Source organism: Nicotiana sylvestris, chromosome 2, assembly GCF_000393655.2.
Source record: "Nicotiana sylvestris chromosome 2, ASM39365v2, whole genome shotgun sequence".
Classification (NCBI taxonomy): domain Eukaryota; kingdom Viridiplantae; phylum Streptophyta; class Magnoliopsida; order Solanales; family Solanaceae; genus Nicotiana; species Nicotiana sylvestris.
The window spans coordinates 137,495,776-137,517,770 of NC_091058.1; the positions used below are offsets into that span (position 1 = coordinate 137,495,776).

The 21,995-nt window shown below is 33.5% G+C and overlaps 1 protein-coding gene and 1 long non-coding RNA gene across 2 annotated transcripts; one reads left to right on the top strand and one right to left on the bottom strand.

Moving 5' to 3' along the window:
• Window positions 1-6,962: 6,962 nt before the first annotated feature.
• Window positions 6,963-10,161, bottom strand: LOC104229243 (geraniol 8-hydroxylase-like). The gene is made up of 3 exons (XM_009781847.2): window positions 9,560-10,161; window positions 8,904-9,367; window positions 6,963-7,710 (listed from the first exon to the last, which is right to left on the bottom strand). The coding sequence occupies exons 1-3, from the start codon at window positions 9,969-9,971 to the stop codon at window positions 7,105-7,107; spliced, it is 1,482 nt and encodes a 493-aa protein (XP_009780149.2). The 5' UTR covers window positions 9,972-10,161; the 3' UTR covers window positions 6,963-7,104.
• Window positions 10,162-11,035: 874 nt separating this feature from the next.
• Window positions 11,036-16,099, top strand: LOC138886537 (uncharacterized). The gene is made up of 2 exons (XR_011405492.1): window positions 11,036-11,696; window positions 15,841-16,099. It is a non-coding gene; the product is annotated as an uncharacterized lncRNA (long non-coding RNA).
• The last annotated feature ends 5,896 nt before the right edge of the window (window positions 16,100-21,995 follow it).

Below are 21,995 nucleotides of genomic sequence, written 5' to 3' on the forward strand. Positions count from 1 at the left end.
AAATTTTATAACTGGGTCCCATATTACCGACCAAAGTTGGTCGGTAATGTGAAATTTTCTTTGACTAAACAAGTCTGACCAACTCGGTTAAATTGTTGACCACTTTACCAACCAACTTTGGTCGGTAATTTATTTAAAATAAATATAAATATTTTTCTCCCCGTTACCAACCAACTTTGGTCGCTTTTTTGGACCGATCAATTTTGGTCGCTACTTACCGGATTTCTAGTAGTGATGTATAAAATTTATCTTTATTTGAAAATTAATAAACATAAAATCCAAATGAAATACTAATTAATCTAATATTCTATCCATAAAATATATAGTTTTTTAAAATACGATAGTTGCTAGTGGTGATGGCTAACGGTAGTGCTTGTGAATACCGACTAGACGTGGTGGTTAGTGGTGGTAGTTCAGGGTAGTAATTAGTGGTGATTGATAGTGGTAGCGATTATGATTGAGGATGGTGGTGATAGGTGGTGACAGTTAATAATGGCGGGTGGTGGTGGTGGTTTATAATGATGGGTAGTGACGACTATGTTTGTTGATAGTGATGGGGTAGTTGGTTGTGTTAGTTGAGGTAGATGAGTTTTGGTTGTGGTTGAGAATGATGGTGGTTGGAGTGGCGGGGATGATAGGGGGTGGTAGTCGATGATGGTGACGGCTATGATTGAGTATCGTAGTGGTGGTAGCGGTGGTGGTTGATAATGGTAGGCGGTGGAGGAGTATGGTGGTGGTGGTTGATAATAGTATGCGGTGGAGGAGTATGGTGGTGGGTGGGTGGCATGGTGGTAGTTGATAATGGTAGGCGGTGACAACAATTAATAATAAATATGGATGATATCATCTTAATGAAGTTAAGTCTCTGTTAAAGATCTTAATCATCCAGACTTATTCAGACTCATTAAGTGGTTGTTAAGTAAAAAAATAAATACACTTAATGATTAAGATCAGAATAATTAAGATTCAGACTTTAAAATAAATGCACTTGATATCAGAGATATATTAAGATTAAGTGCAGACAAATGAGTAATCTTGTTCAAGATCTGCTACACATATATAATCTTTTACATCTGCATCACTTATCACATGCATGCTGTTACCAGTATTCCTTTCAAGAATTTAATTATTTTTAGAGCTAACTTGTCTCTTTTTTTCTACAATTACATTATTAATAACGCTTTGCAGGGTTGAAAATGTAGAAAGTAGTTGAGCTGTCCAGGTCAAAAAACAATTCATTTTTCTATAAATGATGATGTGACCTGTTTTGTTTCTGAAAGGAATCGTCCATCAGATTTCCTGAATAGGAGTAATAATTTTGACCAAATTATTGAGGCGGCTAAAGTAAAAAGTACTGTTTCTTCTGCATTGACAATGTAAAAGTCTTACTAATAACTATAAATGCCTATGAACGCCTCTGGATAATAATGTTATGGGGACAAAAAACATTTCTTTTTTCAAGGATAGAAGGAAGATGAGTGAAGGCTACAATTCATTCCAACTTTTAATATAAAGTCACTCAGTCTTTGGTTGAATTTATAAAAAAAAACGCGATTATTAAAAATTAAATAGTTATGTTATTATTTCTATATACTAATCTCTGTCATATATATATATGATTTTACCATCTTTCATGATTCTTCTCAAATCGTTATATAATTTTAGATCCTATATAAAAATTAAAGAATCTGTGAGCACATTTCAGATTAAATATTGAAAACTTATTAAAACTCGTCTAGATCAATATATGTGAGCTTGAATTGGAAACCTATAAAATAGAAAAACTAAAGAAAAGGAGAAATGATGATGTAAAATTTAGGAAAGTAAACCTAAATATCGCATGCTTTCTTTTCTTTCTCTAAGACATTTTTGTTAATATTTTATTTCTTAGTTCTTACTATTAATTGTTTACACATATGTTTTATAATATTATATTGATAGTTTCTCATTAATTTATCGCAAATAAAATTTAAACAAACAGTAAAAAGAGAAGGAAACAGAAAAGGACATAGAAAAAGAGAAGGATACAGAAAAAGAGAAGAACTTTTTTTTAAAAAAAAGAAGAAACCATCTATTAAATTATCCCTCTCTTGCATGAAAATTTCTGCATCCAATCCCTTCTTCCTTTCTAAAACTCCAAATTATGGAGTCTCTGTTCATTTCTTTCCTCGTTCTCTTTACCCTCGTTTCAACACAATATATTGATCTCAATCCATAGTCAAATTATGTGTATCTCCAAACAACGTAGACTCTTCGAGCAACTTTGTTTGATACCATCCTAGAAATAGATAACCATAAACGTTAGAAGAATAAGATCCCTACTTATGAAAATCATTTATGGTCAGTCTTCCAACATTTAGTGTCAAAATACAAGGACAGAAAAAAAGTGAACTATTGAACAATATATTACTCGGTAGCAATACTATGCATGTCTAAATTGAAAAGTGGCTATATTAAAATATTAGAGAAAGAGGACGGTACTTAGAGGAGCAACACAAGAATTAAAAATGGCACAAATTTCTAACTCAACTTATATAAATAATGGATATTTGTATTCGTTCCAAATTAATATCACTTCGATTATGTATTACTGGATAAGCTAGTGGCTATAATAATTGTTTTAAATATAAAAAATTGTGTTAATCCCTTAGTATAGTAAATACTCAATTTTAAGTCGTCTGATATCTTAACTCTAGCAATATTTTAAATTTAGGTAACTTTAATTTGAAAACAAAAAGGAAACAATAACAAACAGATAAGAAACTAAACATTACATTATTAGAATTCTTAGTAAAATAATTGGTTAAGAGGATATGATTGTCATTATCTTGAATAGCAGCTACATGGATAAATAATAAACCATGAAAAAGAAAATTTTCTTATTTTTCATAATTCAAAAAGAGATGAGAAATAAAATGAAAATGGAAAATATATAAAAAGGGAAAAATAATGAATCACATCTTCCCATCCATTGTTTTCGTGAATTGAAGCCAACTTTTCTCAAGGGTTCTCTTTCTCTTCCACTTCCTTTTCATCGCCAACCACGCACAACACTGATGCCACCACCAGCGACGGCAACCGAAACACTATTGTCTTCGGAAGGCAGTGAAGCGACCCTATTTACCGTCAAATCTTTGTTGGCATAGTCGAAGGCCTTGAAAAGTCATCTGTTGAGCATAAAACGCTAAACACGTACATCAGTTTCTACTATTTACACGCATAATATCATTCTTATCTCAGATTTCTAAAATCTTCAAACCTTAAATCGAGACATGGAGTAAATCTCGAATTATGGAGTGAACAAAATCATGGTGTGATTCTTGGGTTGGAATATGACCTCATATAAGTCCAAAAAACTTTTAAGACATTTATGGAGGTAATTACAAGTTCGTTATGAAATTTAAAACTTTCAAACATTTATGGAGGTAATTATAATACTCCATTACAAAGAGTGACTTAAGGGGAAGTTACGAAGAAAGATGAATCGGTACAACAATAAGGCGTCAAATAGTAGGATAGCATAAATGATAACTAATTATGGTACAATTAATTTTTTGCATAACCATTTTTAAAGTAAAAGCGTGAAATATATGCCAAAAATCTGAGAAAAAAGATAAATGATAAAGCTGGTTAACGAAAGGTGTCATGTCAGCATCTTTTAGCCCTCTTATATATATATATATATATATATATATATATATATAGATTGCTTCGGCCATTATCAAAATGGAACAAGAAACGAACGGTTTCTGGAATAAGTGGCGTGCCTTTTCAGTAAAACGTTTGGCGTTTAATTTGTTAGTTAATGGGTTGAATGAAAAGTTTGGCTTTAGTTAGTTAATTAATGAGGTAAATGGTAAAAATAGGAGGAAAAAACCAAAAAAAAAGGAGGTAAAAGATAAATGTTATCCTAGTTTTGAGATGTCACGTCATCTTCCTTAATCTCACAATCTATCTATCTATATAAAAGAGAGCCAAAGAATGCTCACATGGCACCACTCTTTAGCCTAAAAATCTATATTTATCTTTTTTCTTATTTTTTTGCCTTTTTTTGCTTCTTAGACTTTGAAACAACCACTAGAAAGAGAAGAAAAAAGAAGAAAAATTACTGATTCAAATCTCAAATATCAGCCGTGCATTAAAAGATACAATTAAGAAGGATCACACAACCGTTATTTTGGGGAAGTTTAACAATTAGTCAAAACCCAAGCGTCACCTTCATTAATCCTCTCAATTACACTCCCTCTTGTTTAAGTTGTCTTTCTCTCAAGTATTTTCTCATTAATCTTTCTCTCCCCGATTGACTTTTCTTGCGGATCTGTCGAACTAGATATGAGTTTGTTTTTTGTTATAGGTATTGCGTTTATTTGTCGCTGCATTAGAGTTAGAGTTGAGATAAATGCTAATTTCTTCAATTGTAAGTTTTCATGAACCTTTCTAATTACAACTTTACATCTTCTCTTTCCCCTACCAAATAGGAGTATTATTTTTGCAATATTAGACTTGCTGTGCCTTCTCAGGATAACAAGTTTGTATAATATTTTTACAATAGTGGACTTGCTATGCCTTCTCATGATAACATATTTCTCTGAATATAAAAATTATGAGCTTTAATGATCCTTTTCAATTCTAACTTTATCTTACAATGTTGGAATTGCTTTGTATTTTCAGGATTAACGTGTTTCTCTATATATATACTCAATTGCTAAATCTGAACAAGATACATTCAGATCGAAAGAGAAAAGAGCTCGCTTTTGAGGCTAAGGACCGAGATGATGACAATCAATTCCGGGAGAAGAAATGCCACTGCTAAAAAGTTTTTAGTTACAATTATCTCATGAATCAATATTACGATAGTAATTAGCCTCTTTCTGTTAATAATATATTGGATATCAACAAATAGATTTTTTGAGAGATTTCAGGAAATAGTAGAAATTGGAATTTCGTCCGTGGGATAAACAGTTACTGGAGCATCTATGAAATCTCAAAATTGCTATGCCCTTTTTGCCTCTGTTTCCATCTATTTGCTTCTCCTATTCAACTTCATTTCTACATTGTTCCTCATGTATCAAGTTTCATTCTTTTCAATATTTTTATTATTTATTTGTTGTAGTCAAATCTCAGTTCATTGAACATTTTAATTTAAGCACGTTTTCACAAAATAAGACCATCCTGGCTAGCCTCATGTGAATCTTGCTTGCAAACTTGACTTCCTTCTTCTTTTCACCCTCAAACCCAAAACTCTGTTATATCGTCGTCGAGTAAAAACACAAATATTAAAGTTTATTAGAAACAGAAAAAAGATAAAAGGACAAAGAAGAATCGGAAAAGGACAAGCAAAAAGTAAGAGTTTATTCCTATACATAGCTAATAATTTACTTGTTGGAAATAGTTTCTATGTTGTCTTTTTTTAAATTTTTTCATCATTCTTTTTTATCTTGAGAATCTTATCATTGTTTAAGAGTATGAAAATATTCCCAAATTTTGTATGCTCTATTCATAAATTTGTGATTACAATTTGATCAATGAGCAAAACTTTTATGGTAGTCTTCTATATCAATTAGATTATTATTTCTATTTGATTCCATATTGTGATATTTTTTTAATGCATCTTTCTGGATCTTTCTTTGTATTGTTTGTTCTGGTTATTGCAAAAAAATTGTTGAGTATGTGAAATATTTTTTGTTGTTGTTTGGTCTTTATGTATAGGAAGCACATATTTTGCTTTAGTTTGTCCTCTTTCAAAAATTTTAAAGTACGCCATATGTTCTCTTTTCTTTTTTGGTTAAAAAAAAGTACCATATCAAAAGGTTGATAAACATAGTGAAGGTGCAAGACTCTCCAATAGTTTTATCAAGAATATCTTCTTACCTTTAATATATGTTGCTAATTAATACTTCTTTTTTGTATGGATAGTTTATATTGTTGGAGTTTTAATAGGAATATTTTTTATTATCTTTATACTGTATCATTATTTTTTCTTTTAATTTATATATTAGATATTACATTTACCCTCATAACTCGCAACTTTTTATCTTCTACTCTTTATAATACCCTTAACGTTTTCATACTTTAATCTCAATAACTCCCAAATATTGCAGTTTTTTTTGTTTAATCAGTTTTGGAATATAAAGATAGAGGGTTGAGTTGTTCTAATATAGTTAAAAGGAACAAAACAATTGGGAGAGTTTGTCGGGAGGGCCAAAACATTTTTTTTACAGATTTTTTTTAATTTTATTGATATTGTAGTGTATTATTGTTAATGTGAAATTAGTTATATGTAGTGTATCTAATTAATTAGAAAAAATATTTATATTTGTGATTTAATCTACCTTTAAAATTAATTTTTGTATGCATATATGAAAGTTATTCTTCTACAAAAAAAAAATCAATGAAGTATTTTAAAAAAAAATTATAATGACCGTGCGAAGCGCGGATAATATCACTGGTTATATAATATCACTGGTTGCTACTGTATGTTCCAAGGATACACAAGGATAGATTCTACAAAAATACAATGACATGTACGTAGACTTTTGACAGTGCGTGAGCATTCATCCATAACGCTTTTAGCCCGATTCATCAATATATTTTTAACATTCACAAAGAAATGATAGATATTGTGGTACTCTTAATCTACTAAGTTAAAATCTTAAAGGGTCGTTTGATATGCGAGATAAGGTGAGATAATGCGTGAGATTAAATTTTGGGATTTTTTTACACAAATAGTCGGCGATATTTATTGTTTACATTTTCTAGCCATATACATAGGTTATACATTGATTATACATATTTATACACATATGATACATAAATTATGCATATATTATACCTCAACCGACTAATTTTAGTTTAAGTGGTTAGGTGGGCTATTTGGGTAAATTCTTCTTAAATAAATTTATACCATGTTTGGTTGATGGTGCCGTCAACGAAACATGGTATAAATTTAATTAATCACAGTCTTAATAAAGGATATCCCATATTATCCTATCAAACTCGGGATTACATTATCCTACCTCACAAGTGGGATAAATTAGTCCCGGGATTATAATCCCGAGCTAATTTAATCCGTGTACCAAACGACCCCTAAGTATATCACTATAGCTAGAGTGGGATTGGAGTAGCTAGCAGAGGTTGGGCTTTTCCCAAGGTAATACCAAATTTTTCCTCCATGTCCAAATCTTTAGGTGCAATTCCACCTTGAAGCTTCCAGTTAAACGTATTTAGCAATGAACCTAGTGCTACTGGAACCATCCTGATAGCCAAAGGCAATCCAGGGCAAATTCTCCGACCAGCACCAAATGGTATGAGCTCAAAATCCCGGCCTCGAACATCTATCTCCGACTCCCAAAACCTCTCTGGCTTAAAGTCCAACGGATTTTCCCATAGGTCAGAGTCGCGCCCAATTGCCCACACATTCACTAGAACTTGCGAGTCTTTTGGGACAATATAGCCACAAAGCTCAACATCTTCCTCCACTTTGCGCGGGATTAAGAAAGGAAGCGCCGGGTGTATTCGTAATGTTTCTTTCACAATGCATCGCAAGTAAGGTAGCTGTGCAATATCAGTTTCATCTACTAGTTTGCCTCTGCCAATCACATGTGCAAGTTCTTCTTGGGCTTTCTCTAAAGTATGTGGATTCTTAAGTAGTTCCGCCACTGCCCACTCCAACGTATTTGATGTTGTATCGGTCCCTGCTACAAACAAGTCCTGTAAAACTTTCTATTGTAAGATCCCATGACATAATTGCCATAATCTAGCTGGTAAAACGTCACCACTTACTTCATCAAAAAATAAAAAATAAAAAAAATCTAGCTGGTAAAGCGTTCCATCACATACTGTTGTCAATTGGACATACTGAAACGCTGACACAGCAAAAAAAGGGACCAATAAGTGTTGATAATGCGTGGCATTATTGCATATGACTTTAACGAACCTACTTACGGAACATACATCTAAGGAAAAGCTACATAGTGTTACACTAAATATTTGTCACCGCTAAGATCATCATAGTTCTTTGTTCTCCGGATTCTTCCAAAATGTCAAAACGTGTGCGTGTAAGAGGTTCAAAAGTTATATATTTTTGGAGGATTCAATACAGATATGGCAACATTATTAAAGGATCCAAGCAACATAGTAATAATAAGATAATTTTATTGCTGACAGTTATTCCATCACAACTTCACATATTTACACCCGACTATCAATGACATAGCCAGGAATTTCGTCAAGAGTGCTTAATAATTTTTTTTTTGTCAATGAATGAATGGTGTACGAATTATTTTAGATCAAACTAGGCAACATATAGCTAAACGATAAAAAAAAAACTTTTGATAGAACTATAATTTTATAAATCAAACTTAAAATAACAAAAACAACTTTAGAAATTTTACTAATAAGAGTAAGCTTATCAATTGAAAGAGAGAGTCGAGAGACTTTGTAGTTTGCAGAGAGCTTTTGTTGAAGAAATTTTTGTAGAACTTGACTTTTAAATTATAAAATTTACTTAAGAAATAACTTTTAGTTAAAAAATTACTTTTATGATTAGTTGTTTATTTCTACACAAATTTTAAGTTTTATGAGTTATTTTATTAGATCTAAAACAAATTAAATTGCCCACACATGGGTTTAGTTTTGGCAAATAAAATAGGCAGAATTTTGAACCCGTAAACAAAACGTCACTTTAAATACCTTGAATCGCTAGACTGCCTCACTCCACTATTTTAAAGGTATTCAAAATATAATCGTGTAAAATAAGCTAAGAGTGTGCGCTTGACCACGCACGGCCTAGGGCGGCTACGCCACTGCCGACTATACTTTGCACGGAGAAGAACAATTAAATAGTAAAAGAAATGAACAGATAATTATGGATTGAGGAAAATCAGAGTACGTAATAAACTAACCAGACACAAATGCTCGATGTGATTCCTGTCAAGCTCTTCTGGGCTAATGTTGAGAAGGGCATCTAAAACATCAACATTTGCATGGTTTCTCAGTTTCCTTTCCTTTAGCCGCTCATCAATCAAACCACTCATAAGGTCAAGAACCTTAGTAAAATGATCGGTCATGCGCCGCCTTATACCTTGTGGATCAATTTTCACAAGAAAGGGAAAATAGTCCACCAAATTGGGTTTACCAGCCTCGACCATAATGCCCCACACCAAGTCCTTAAACTCCTTAGCAGAATCAGAAAATGGGTCACTCAAATCTTTAGAGAAAATGGTGTTTGACAGCAAATTCAGGGAAGTTCTAAAAGCTGCTCTGCCAATATCCACTGTTCCACCATTTTTGGCACTCTTGTGAAAATGATCAACTAGCTCCTGGATCTTTTTATTTCTGAGATGCTGATTAGCATCAAGCTTACTACCTGAGAACACAAGTCACAAAATCAATCCAGTTTCTAGTCAGTCACTCAATTTGTAAAAGTTCAAATAGATTGAGTTATAACTCGTTTATTGATTTGATCTAATGTGTTAAACTCGAAATGCCAAACAAGCTATTGCATCAAAATGAATGAAAAAGGGTAGTCGAAGGGGTCAAAATGCAATCGTCTATTTACCTGAGAAGATGTTAGAGTTCATAATCTTGCGAAGTGTTCTCCAGCGAGTGTTGACAGGTAGAAAAACAACAGAGGAATCAGAGTGATTTTGGGCACGTAGTGCGTCTGCGACAGACCTATTGGCAAAGACCAAATCTCGCTTTTGCATGACTTCTCTGGCCAATACTGACGAGGATATAACCACTGTGTTTACTTGGCCTAATTTGAGATTCATAATTGGACCATAAATTTTTGAGAGTTTAGCTAGTGATATGTGGGGTTTGTCACCAAGCAAGTGAAGATTTCCAATAATAGGCAAAGGGAATGGACCTGGTGCAAGTCTCTTCTTGTTTTTGCTTCTCTCAAGTGACATCACTCCATACACCAAAATCCATATGAACAACAATCCTAGCAAAATGGTCACGTACTCCATTTTTCTTTTCTTCTTGTAATTTTGGGATGCTTAATCTTGCTTTATAATGGAGGCGAGTGAGGTTTTATGGGCAATGAAGTCATAGGAGTGGGCAAGATTTTCAATTTTTTAATCTTCATCAATTCAAGAAGAAAGGTTAAAAAATTGGTGTGAATTAAATTATTTGCACAAGTCGACATGCCACCAAATTTTGTGCATTGCAGCTATGTTTTTCATTTGGAGTCTAGCTTTCTTTAGCTTGGCAGTATACAAGTGCGATGAGAGGTTCAGCTTAATCAATGTTCACAAAAAATATATGTGGGCTCAACGCAAATTGCATAAGAAATGTATTGTAGTTTCAAAACAATTACTACTAGTATATAATAATATCTCAGTTGCTTAAAGCAGAGGAGCATACTACTGTGACATAGTATTAAAAACCAATCCATATGTGAGACACCTGTTAGTCAAAATTGAGAAGCAACCAAGAGATAATAAAAAATAACCTAGAGCAAACCGAGTCGGATCCAGGATTTAAACTTTATGAGTTCAACCTTTAAGATTTTAAGTATTGAACCCATTATATTCTTAAAGTTATGAGTTCATATCTATTACTTGTTGCAATTTTAATAAATTTTTGTAAGCACGTACTTTTTGACCCGTACAATTTTTAAGTTAGTTGTAGTATGTTAAATATTTACTTGAGTTATTATAGATTTTTTAATCCATTTTTTACTACCACTTTATTAGTTTAATTTTATTGTTTTAATATTTAAAAATCAAAAGAAAATACAAAAAAAAAAGTTTCAATTTTTATATTTAGTTTTATTGTAGTAGTTTATTTTATTAATTAAGATGTGATTTTTATATTTTATAAGTATATTACATTGTTTTAGTCTCTCTACCATATTCAAACCCAAAAAACATGGTTCAATCCAATTATCCTTAGCCCATTCTTTTCAATCCATTAGCTCACTTAAGTACAAGATTTAATGTTAGTTATCTATTTCCTTCTAATCCAATGACCATCATCCTTCCCACCTCCTTATAAAATACCCAATTATAGAAACTCGTAAGTTTTTAATCCCTAGACGTAGGATCTACACTCTAAGCTAGAACGGCGGAGGACCAATTCCAAAAATAGAAAATGAGAGCAGCAGCTTAAAAGATGGCAGAAAATTTCTTGACCCAAGTCGAAATACCTCAACAGAAGCACTACAATGAACTCCCCTTAGCCACCCCAACACAGATTTTCGTTTTTTTTTTATCTTAGCTTCTTCATTTGCATTTTGAAAAAAGAGACCCCACTATTTTCCTCCCTTCGATCTCCATAGACCCACTGTTTTGTTCCCTTTGGTTTTCCCTCTTTATATTTGCTTTATTGGGTAGAGTAATTTTCTTGTGATTCAATACCCATCAACCAGCTTCTTAATTTTTCTTCTTTCTTTAATCAATTATCGAATTTCATAATTTCTCTTTCTTTCTTGAACCCATTAATATGTTGAATTAGAATTCTGGGAGATTCAATGAAAGGCTGTTTCAACTGATCCAAGGATCAGTTTTAAGGTCATAAATTTTGTTGATTATTCGATTTTGGTAAGGTTCCGTCTGTCAAGTTTCGATTCCGGGTTCCTGATCGCGGTCAAGTTTTGGGTGATGCATCGGTCCTGTTTAGTACTAACAAAACAAATTGTAGATGCTTGGGGTCATTCTATTGGAGGTTCATCAATATATTGAAAGTTAAAGGTCCCATTCTATCTCTATCCATTTTGTTTTATCTTTTGATTTTCAGATCATGCTTTTGTTTATGTATGAATAATGTTCGGAGAGGTTCTCTGTTTACTCTATACCTCTAAATTAGAGTTTTGTCTTTATTTGTTTAATGGAGATTAGCTCTTGACCATTTAGCTCACTTGTCTTGTTAGGAATATTACTAATTAACTACTGATTTATAAGCTCTTATTTGGTGTGCTTATGGCATAATCCCCAGTGAAACCGTTTATGAATTGTTATGTGGTAGGTGTATATTTTTGTTTTTATGAATGTGTGGTTGTATGTAGTAGGAAGGGTATGTTTTGTTTGTTGAATTTGAGATAAAACAATTTGAAATATGTTGAATTTAGAAATTAATCCATGTCGGTCAATTGATATCTATGAGCTCATTTAAATTTGTCAATGGGACATACAATATCTTTGGAGAATGAAGTTTTTAAGTTCATTTGGGTTTAAGTAGAAGCTGGCCTACCCTTTCAACCAATAAGTTTGGCTATTGAATTGTTTAGGCCATGGGGTGAACGTTTTCTTTTATCTTTTGAAAATTAAAATTGGGTGAAATAATTTGATCTTGTTAAGGCCCAACGTAATTGATAAGTTATTTTGTTTCTGGTAAATTAATAGATATCGGAATAATCATACATGAACATCGTAGCTTGTTTTAGGCACGATTAATTAAATAAATCATCACGGCTATATGTACGGTTCTCGTGGCATGGTCGTGATACCTAATCCCCAAAATCGGGTATGCATTTCATGTGACCCGATCATAACAACTTTGAACAATAATAAAATATACATGTCGCGAATCGCGGATGCATTTCATGTAGCGTAGTTTGCAGGGTGTTCCAAAATGGCAAGTGTACGACAATCGTAACTTGTTCCAGAAATAATTTCATAAATCCTAAAAACGGTTTTAAATAAATAAAAGCAGTTATAAAATTAAAAATGCACAAATTGTTTAAAACATGTATTAACTCAGATAATTAGGCTAATTATTAATAGTTGAGCGACCGTGCTAAAACCACGGAACTCGGGAATGCCTAACACGTTCTCCCGAGTTAACATAATTCCTTACCCGATTTTTTTGGTTTCGCAAACTGTAAAATAGAGTCAAACTTCCTCGATTCGGGATTTTTAACCGGTGACTTGGGACACCATAAATTATCCCAAGTGGCGACTCTGAATTTGAACAAATAATCTCATTTCGAATAATGTCACTTTAATTAGAAAAACTCTCTTATATTACCCTCGGGTGGTAGAAAGGAGGTGTGACAACTTTATATATAAATTTATGTTCCGCATCAAAAGTTATGAGTGTGAGCACGTGATTTTTGCCTCACGAAAATTACTCCAAAATAATTCAAAAAATATATATAAAACAATTTTTTGCTTAGTGAGCAATTTTTAGAATTTGTGTGGCGTTTATTAATTATTTGTATTATGTCCGTAAATGTTTGCTTTGTTATAATTAAACAAAATAAAAATAAAAATATATGTTTCATGTATATCTAGGATTTAATTATGCATTTAATAATTGATTTAAAAATAAAATCACAAAAAATATGCATTTGTTCTATTTTAAATATTCCACTGTGTGATTAATGTTTTGTCTATGTGTTAATAGTTGTTAAAAAGTAATTAATATTTTTGCAAGTTTAAAATTGTTTTATAATTAAAATTGGGAATTTAAATTAGGAAATTGAAAATGGGTTCTGAATATTAAAAATCGGGCCTGGACTGAAATCCAGGCCCAAACAAAAAATTCAACCCTCCACAGCCCAATCCCAACACTCCCATGTCCGGTCCAATTCAAACGAACCAAACGACAACGTTTGGTCGTATTTCATCAAGGGTCGTTGGATCAAATCCATCCAACGGCTGAGATCTTACAAACCTAACCCGTGATCCTTACCCGATCTAGTACCCGGTTCAACCCGTCCCCCCAACTTAAACCAAACGACATCGTTTGGTTAAGTGAATAGATCCTAGCCATCCATTCTGCTTGATCTAACGATCATTATCAATCCACCCCACCCCTATATAAACCCAAATCCTTACCCCGCCCCCTAACTAAACACCCCCCCTTCCTCTCCTGTTCATCATCGTCTTCAGACGATGCCCCTAACCCTAGCCGCCCTCATTCCCCACCGCCTGAAACCCGGCGGCAACAACACCGCCTGTCACCACCTTAACACCCCTGAACCCCCTGACCTTCCTCTATCCGAATCTGTTAGCCACTTGGCTCGAATCCTCCTGAAGGTTCTCGAATCTTCATTTGAAGATTCGAGCCAAACTCAGATCCAAACTCAACCACCTCCGATGGTCCCCAAATTAACACCGTAGCTTCCCCTAACTACCCTAGCTATGGATCTGGTGTTGGTTTGGCTCGAATCACCTCAGAGTTCTTCGAATCTTCTTTTGAAGGTTCGAACCAAACATGAACTCACTCAGATTCATTCCAAACTAACACCAAATGACCCCTAGGCCTCCCTCACCCTTGTGTCATCTTTGATTCCCTTCGAATCTGCCCAGAAGTGTTCGAATTTAAGATCCAAGAATCTGAAACCCTAAAAATTTTCCAATCTTGGAATTTTTCCAATTCGAGTGAAGGATTGAGGTCTAAGAGACTTTAATCGAGGTATTCTCAATTGAGAATACTTCGAATAAAGTCTGTTCAGCCTCAAAAAGGTCCGAATCCAAGTTGAGTTTGAGTCCGTGTAAAATTAAAGATTCAGAGGTATTTTTCCTATTTTCTTTTGTTTCCTACATATGTTGTTGCCTATTTTAGTTGTCTGTGTAATTTTTCATATTTGTTTAGATTAATTCTGTGATTCTGTCTCCTACCCGTCTACTTGATCAAAATGTGAATTGTTTCTGTTGGTTGTGATTATTTACAATGTGAGTAATCGACTCGATTAAGTTCGTCGAGTAGTTATATTATAGGATCCTGTTTCTGAAAATGTTGTTTTGAAATAATCTGTTTACCGGTTGTTTGTTGGCAATTGTTGTAGATAATCAGTTTAATTAATACTCGTCAATTAAATCATCCTTGTTTCAATGAGTTTGTCAAAATAAATGCTGTGTATATGTTGTTTTCTGAACATTAAGTTTCAGGGCATTGTCAGTATATTGACGATGCTCCTGTGTTTGTTTGATTTTAGTCCAATGTTGAAATTCAGTTTGAATTGTTATGCTGAATTCAGTATAATGTTATTGGGATATTGAGTTTGAATTCAAGTTTACAAGGGTTGATTAGATACAACTATGTTAGGAAGTTGATAGGATTGGTTATAGCTGTTTAATTCAGAAGGATAATCAAGTTTGAACAGATTTTAAAATCTGTTTTGTATCAGATTCTGATTTTAGTTTAAAGACAGTAATAACAGTAGGATTTCAGGGGCATTTCTGGGAATGAAACAGTAAAAACAGTGTGTTAGTGCTAATGTGTTATAATGGAATGTTAGTGGCTATTAATTAATGGGATAATGGGAAACAAAGGGTAATGGAAATGCTGAAAATCAGGAAAAGATCACTTAATGAGATTTAAAGTAGTAAAAGCAGTTTTAATGGGATTTTCTGATTTTTTAAAAAGAAGAAGGGGTCCAAGCAGCACTTAAAAAGAAAGGGGCAGACCTGTATAAATATAGGGACAAATTTTAAGGAAAAAAAAGAAGAGGGACTCAGATTTTGAAGAAAAGAAAAAGAACTGAGATTTTAAGAGAGAGATCAGATTTTAAAAAGAGAGAAAAAAAATGATTTTAAAAGAGAGGAACAAATTTTAATACACACAGATATAGAAATACATATACACAGAGAGAGACAGAGAGAAATCTGGACAGAAATTAAGAGAGGAAAAACACAGAAGCTAAAATAGAGAATAGAAAAGGAAAAGGAAAAGGAAAATCTGAAACCTTGTTTTTCTAGAATCTGTCCGGGTCTGTTTGTTGATACTGCTTGGTTTTAAAATCTGAAATTCTTTAAGAAGCTTTGCTCCTGTGTATCTGGGTTCCTCGGGTCCTGTTTTTGTTATTCAAATCTGTGGAAATACTGGTATTCTGCTGATTTTGTTGCTGCTATTACTGCTGAAATTTACTCCTTCTACCTTCATTTCCAGGTACATATCCTTTAAACTCATGTTGTGAAAAGCTTCAACATGACAAATAAATGAAGTTTGGGAATTATAATTCTGTTTTCCATTCGTCTAAGTTCATTATTCTAAATTTCAGTTTTGTTTCATGTTATTTAATATAACAATATGCTTGATATGATAACTATTAGCTAATTATTCCCTTTTTGAAGTTCGTATAAATGTTGTAATAAAGTTATTTATTTTGAATTTTCATTTAGTATAAGTTATATTTGAATCATCAAAATAGGGAACATGGCAGAAAGTTGGCCATTAATTGCATCTCTTAATATTGCTAGTATAGACTAGTGTGGAAATGTCAAGACAACTGCATTACTAGTCTATGTTGTTAAACATCTGATTTTTAAGGCTAAGATAGTATTGATTGTATCTTGTTCATATTTAGCATAATAATGGTCATGTTCACAATCAATAGCCGAAAGATGCATCGATAAAATTTGTTATATTCACGATATCAGCATATGGTGAATGGTGTAGGGGTATATTCATGTTATATGTGATATTATCTTATTAAGTCAACGATTTTTTTTTATATTAATGTTTGCCAAATAACTCGTATAGGTTGAGAATAAAAATTGGTTTGATTAAGTATATCTCGAATTCAATCAATAGCAATTAATCAAAAATAAACTAGGCCTATCAGATTAGGAACAAGCAATGTAGAAAGAGATTAGATTTATAATGTGTAATAAGTTTAAGAATATAAAAAATAACATTCGTTGCAAATAGAATAATGAGAATTGTTCGAAAATATCACTTCCTTTCAAGAATTGATTTATTTTTAGTTTCATACGCTATTCACATTTTGAGTATACATATGTTGTATTTACTAAAAAATAGTGTTAATCATATGTTTATTCTTTTCTTTAAATTTGAATAGCTTGGAGGAATATAATTCATACGCGAAAAATATAATTTGCGATCCACGTCTAATAAATTGTGAATTCTTTTCAAAGAATTTAAGGGCATCTCAAATGGGGATTTCTCATGATTTTCACAATAAAAATAATATGGATGTAATAAACAATTTGTAAATAAATTTATACTACCATCAAGAATATATTTGTGATTAGGGATACGTTCGCGTAACCTGATTATATTTCTAAAAGCAATTCGGATTATGCGTTCGCGCAACTTCGAGCGAATATTTAATAAAAGGGATTTCTCCGAGGATGTTAAAATAATTTCATATAACCCGAGATGTGCAGTTCACTGTTTAATCATACAAGGGCGACGATGTTCTTAATTTATTTCTAATTTCTAACGTATGATTTTTTATAATAAAAATATAAAAAAATATTATCAACCTTTTTATGTACACGTATGCGTGACACGATTCTCTATGATTATAAAAGGTATATAATACGAGTATACGTACGCGTGATTCGTTTATATAATTGTAAACAATCTAAATAAAAGCGGTAACAAAATCATGCAATAAAAATGTATTTAGTAAAATCAAGATAATTAAGCCAAGAATAAAAACAGTTGAGCGACCGTGGTAAAACCACGGAATTCGGAAATGCCTAACACCTTCTTCCGGATTAACAGAATTCCTTACTCAGGATTTCTGGTTCGCAGAATAACAAACAGAGTCATATTCTCCTCGATTCATGGATTAAAACCGGTGACTTGGGATGCCTTAAAATTCCCTGGTGGCGACTCTAAAATAAATAAACAAATCCTATTTCGATTGTCCTTCAAAGAGAAAACTCCCTTATACCCCCGCGGGGGTGGAAAAAGGAGGTGCGACAATGAGTTCAGTTAAACTCGTCAAATTAATACTACATACGCCCCTGAGAGCAAATACACGTTTAACATCACGACATATTTACATGAATAATGAACCTATATGCTATAGTAAATCTTTAGGCTTACATAGTAAAAAAGGTGAGAGTCAACCAGAGTATATAGAGAAAGTTCAGAGTACAGCTGTCTTATTTGTGCTCATGTACCCCAAAAAGGAAACGAAGATAGATGTCCTCCTTTATTAATTGTGCTAGCTACTGTGGGTGCTTTATCAACCCTATTTAACTAAACCAAATACATAAATGGGACGAGAGTGGGTAGGTCAAGTGGTGAGCTCTAGGGGTGGGCATAAAATCCGAAAAATCGAATTCCGAACCAAACCGAATTAAATTGCTATTTCGGTTTCGTTTTTTTCGATATTTCGGTCTAATTCGGTATTACAATTTCGATATTTCGGTACGGTCCTCGGTATTAGAAATGTGAAATTCCGGTATATCGAAATACCGATTTTTTAAAATTCATTTTCTTATTTTGGATTGCCCCAGTCCACTACTCCACTGCCTAACCTTAGCCCAGCCCATCGCCCTTTCCCATCGCCCCAACCCATTGCCCCATGCCCCCATCGGCCCATCCCACTCTAAAAAGATTAGGGCTAGCTAATTCATTAGGTACTGAAACTCTGAAAGTCAGATACAGACATACAAACACAATTGACTGAGTAGGCGATTAGGGCATTAGGCGATTTCCGAGCTTGATTCGATTCCTCAGTCCTCAGTCCTCACTCCTCAAAAATTCCGGGCAAACGAAGACTCTACTGTTGCGAACTTATGATAGTTTCAATCTTCGTCTTTCGAAGGTATGTTTCTACTTGGTTTTTTTTTGTTGTTGTCTTGCTTTAGCAGATGAGTTAGAGGTGAAGAGGATCCCTTATTTTGTTATTCATTTTTCTTTCTGAAATTAATGTATTTTTCTATATGTGGCAAAAGAAGTACAAAATCTAACTTATTGATCAGTGCAAGGTATACTTGGCAACTTCATTGACATTGAGTATGCCAGTTCTTATTAGTGTGCCGAAAACAGAGAGTGTGTGTGTTCTAAAATATTGTTTCAAATACTTTAAAGAAAGTTGCTAGCGAAAATGGAAAGAATAAAGATCCTTCCTTCCTTGGTGTTTTGAAGAGAAATCCTAATCTTTTCTTTACCTTATAGAGTGCAAGCATTGTGGTCAAGTCTATTAAGTGTGCAAAGCATTGTGGTCAAGTCTATAATGTTAATCCAAAGAGGAATGGAACAATTGGTTTAAGGAAGCATATTAAGCGTTGTCTAGCGCGTCTTCCCGGAATCCGTATTTAAGAATTAAGACTGTTTTTAAGTGTTAAGTGTTAAGACTGTTGCACTGTTAAGTTAATTCTGCTACAACTGCTGCATCTGTTAAGTGCTAATTTTGTTAAGACTGCTGCATGCCTGCATCTGTTGCACCTTGATAATTTATTGTTTTTATTGTTAATTTTGTTAAGCTGTTGCATCTGTTGGTTAAGACTGCTGCATCTGCATCTGTTAATTGGTAATGCAGCCAGTAGATAAGCTATTTAGGTGCTGCATCTGTTGCATCTTTGAGCCTTTGAATTTTGAAATTTGAATTGTGCATACTGCTGCTGCATGTGTTGTTGCCTTTTGAATTTTTAGCTTTTGCTTAGCTGCAGTTACATTAGACTGTTGCTGCATCTGTTGGAAAGATATTGTTAAGTTGTTGCATCTGTTGGTTAGACTGTTGCTGCATCTGTTGGTTAAGACTATTGCATCTGCATCTGTTAATTGGTAATGCAGCCAGTAGATGAGCTATTTAGTTGCTGCTGCATCTGTTGGAAAGATATTGTTAAGCTGCTGCATCTGTTGGTTAGACTGTTGCTGCATCTGTTGGAAAGATATTGTTAAGCTGCTGCATCTGTTGGTTAGATTGCTGCTACATTTGTTGGTTAGATTGCTGCTGCATCTGTTGGTTAAGACTGCTGTTGCATCTGTTAATTGGTAATGCAGCCAGTAGATTAGCTATTTAGGTGCTGCATCTGTTGTATCTTTGTCTTTGAGCCTTTGAATTTTGAATTGTGCATACTGCACTGTTGCACAGAACTGTGCACTTGTTAAAATGGCCTGGTTTGGAAAGATTTAAATAATTGTGGACTTGAGTAGTAATGGCCATGGTTTTTATTTATTTATAGATGGCTAGAAAAGGATATTGTTAATGGCTTCTTTAGCCTTTTTAGCTTTTGCTTAGCTGTAGTTACATTAGAAACTAGAAAGTGACAGAACTATTACTAGTGTAAATTTACCAGCCTCAATTGGTTCTTACACTGAAATGCAACAATCTGAATGGGTCTTGGTTAAACCGAAACCGTACCGAAACCATACCAAACCAAAATAAGAAATACCGAATCGTACCGAAATAATTTGGTACAGTATTTGGTATACACAACCGATAAACCGAATACCGAACCGAAATTCTTAAATACCGAACCGAAATACCGAATGCCCACCCCTAGCGAGCTCCCTCCACTTTCAACCATCCACTTCTAATCAATAGATTGTGAGTTTGAGTCATCCCAAAAGTAAGATGAAGAGCTTTTTGAGATAAGGAATAAAAAAATAAATAAGCTGTCACTTAAATTTTGCGCCACTTTTTACTTTGACATTTAAAGTTAGGCATGTTCTTATTAAGCACACCAACATCCTTCCAAGTGTGCCAATTTTAGCATTGATTGTTACCATTAATCGACTAAGAATTTTCTAGGAATATAAATAAGGCGGGGTAGGGCAAGAGTTGACTCACTAAAATTTTGACCTGTTTTTGACGAGTTCCAGAACCACGAGCGGATTTAGCCTTTTGTCAAAATTTTGCCCTACCCCGCCCCGCTCTATTAAGCTCTTCCACCCCTTGCCCTGTTTAGACTCTCTTTATTTTTTTATTTTGCAGTGTGCATTCAATTTCTTTTACCTTTTTAACTTTCTATTGAAACATTTAAAATATTATTTAGTTGTTTATACATATTGGTTGAATAAAATATATTTTTTATCAGTATTATATAATTTATCAAAGACTAAACTCCCCTTATATTATTGTTGTACTCCAAGAACAAATACAAAAGCAGTTAGATGGTTGTTAGTGGTCCAGAAATATTTCGTCTTTAAAAATGAATAACATTTTTACTACTCTAGATCTGTTTCTCTTCAGCTGGTGATACTTCTATTCTAGGATACGTTTATCAAAAATAGAATTTTATCACTATTCTCTAATTAGGATACGATAATGCACATTCGTTTTAAAATGCGGGCATTTATAGATAATCGAATTGGGCTGCATATATCATTGTCTAGAAAGAAGACCGTGAACAATTCAAACATTGAAATCAACCAGATAGTCTGTACTTCAAGGTTTCCCTTGCCCAGCCCTATTAAAATTTTTCAAAAATAACATTTTGTCCTACCTTGCCCTGCCCCGCCCCATTTAAGGTTTGCCCCAGAATCAGTCGATGAGACATCGAATTCAACTAAAAAACAACCAATGGAACAATAATGGAGTAACCAGTGCAAAAACCAACTTCAAACCAAAAAACTTGAGCCATTTCTCAGCCAGAAGTGCAGCTAGGAAAACTCTTTAGGTATTTTAGCTAGACAAAAGAAGTCAGGGATCTAAATAAATTGAATTTAGATAGTTTTTCTACAATGAAATGTATGAATTGCAAAATTTCCAAAAGAATTCAGTCGTTTAGCTTTCAGTGTTGTTTTTAGTGTTCTTTTTCTGCCCTCTACAATGAATGGAAAAAGAGCTTATATAGGCATACCTAAGGCAGCCCTAGTACATCTAGCCAATTCCCTATTTACCCCTCCTTCCTTAGTTATTTTTTACCCTTTTACCCATTTTTTAAAAATATTTGAAACTTTCAGCTCTTATCCTATTCTTTAGAACCTTCTATCCTAATAGAAATTGATTCCTTCATACCCTAAATCCCTAAACTGACCTTAGACCAATTGGTTATTACAATCCCTGCCCCCATTTTTGAGACCCCTCTAAGTTTCTATACTTACAATTAACCCCTTATGGATCTCTGAAGACTAACAAACAAAACCACTCAAACAAAAAGCCCTTAACCGGATCAAAACAAATTTCAAAAACTCAGAAACTTTGAACAATTTAAAGGCCAAAGACTATGGAACTTGATTTTTGAGTGATTTAGGGGAAATTAGGATTTGGATCTGATTTTTCGATCCAACATTCGAGCCAAACTAGAGGGATTCGAGGGACATGGGTTAAGGATTTGGAGAGGGAAAGCAATGGGGGTTCCGGGGTGTAATTTTGGTGGTGTTTGGAGGTGGCG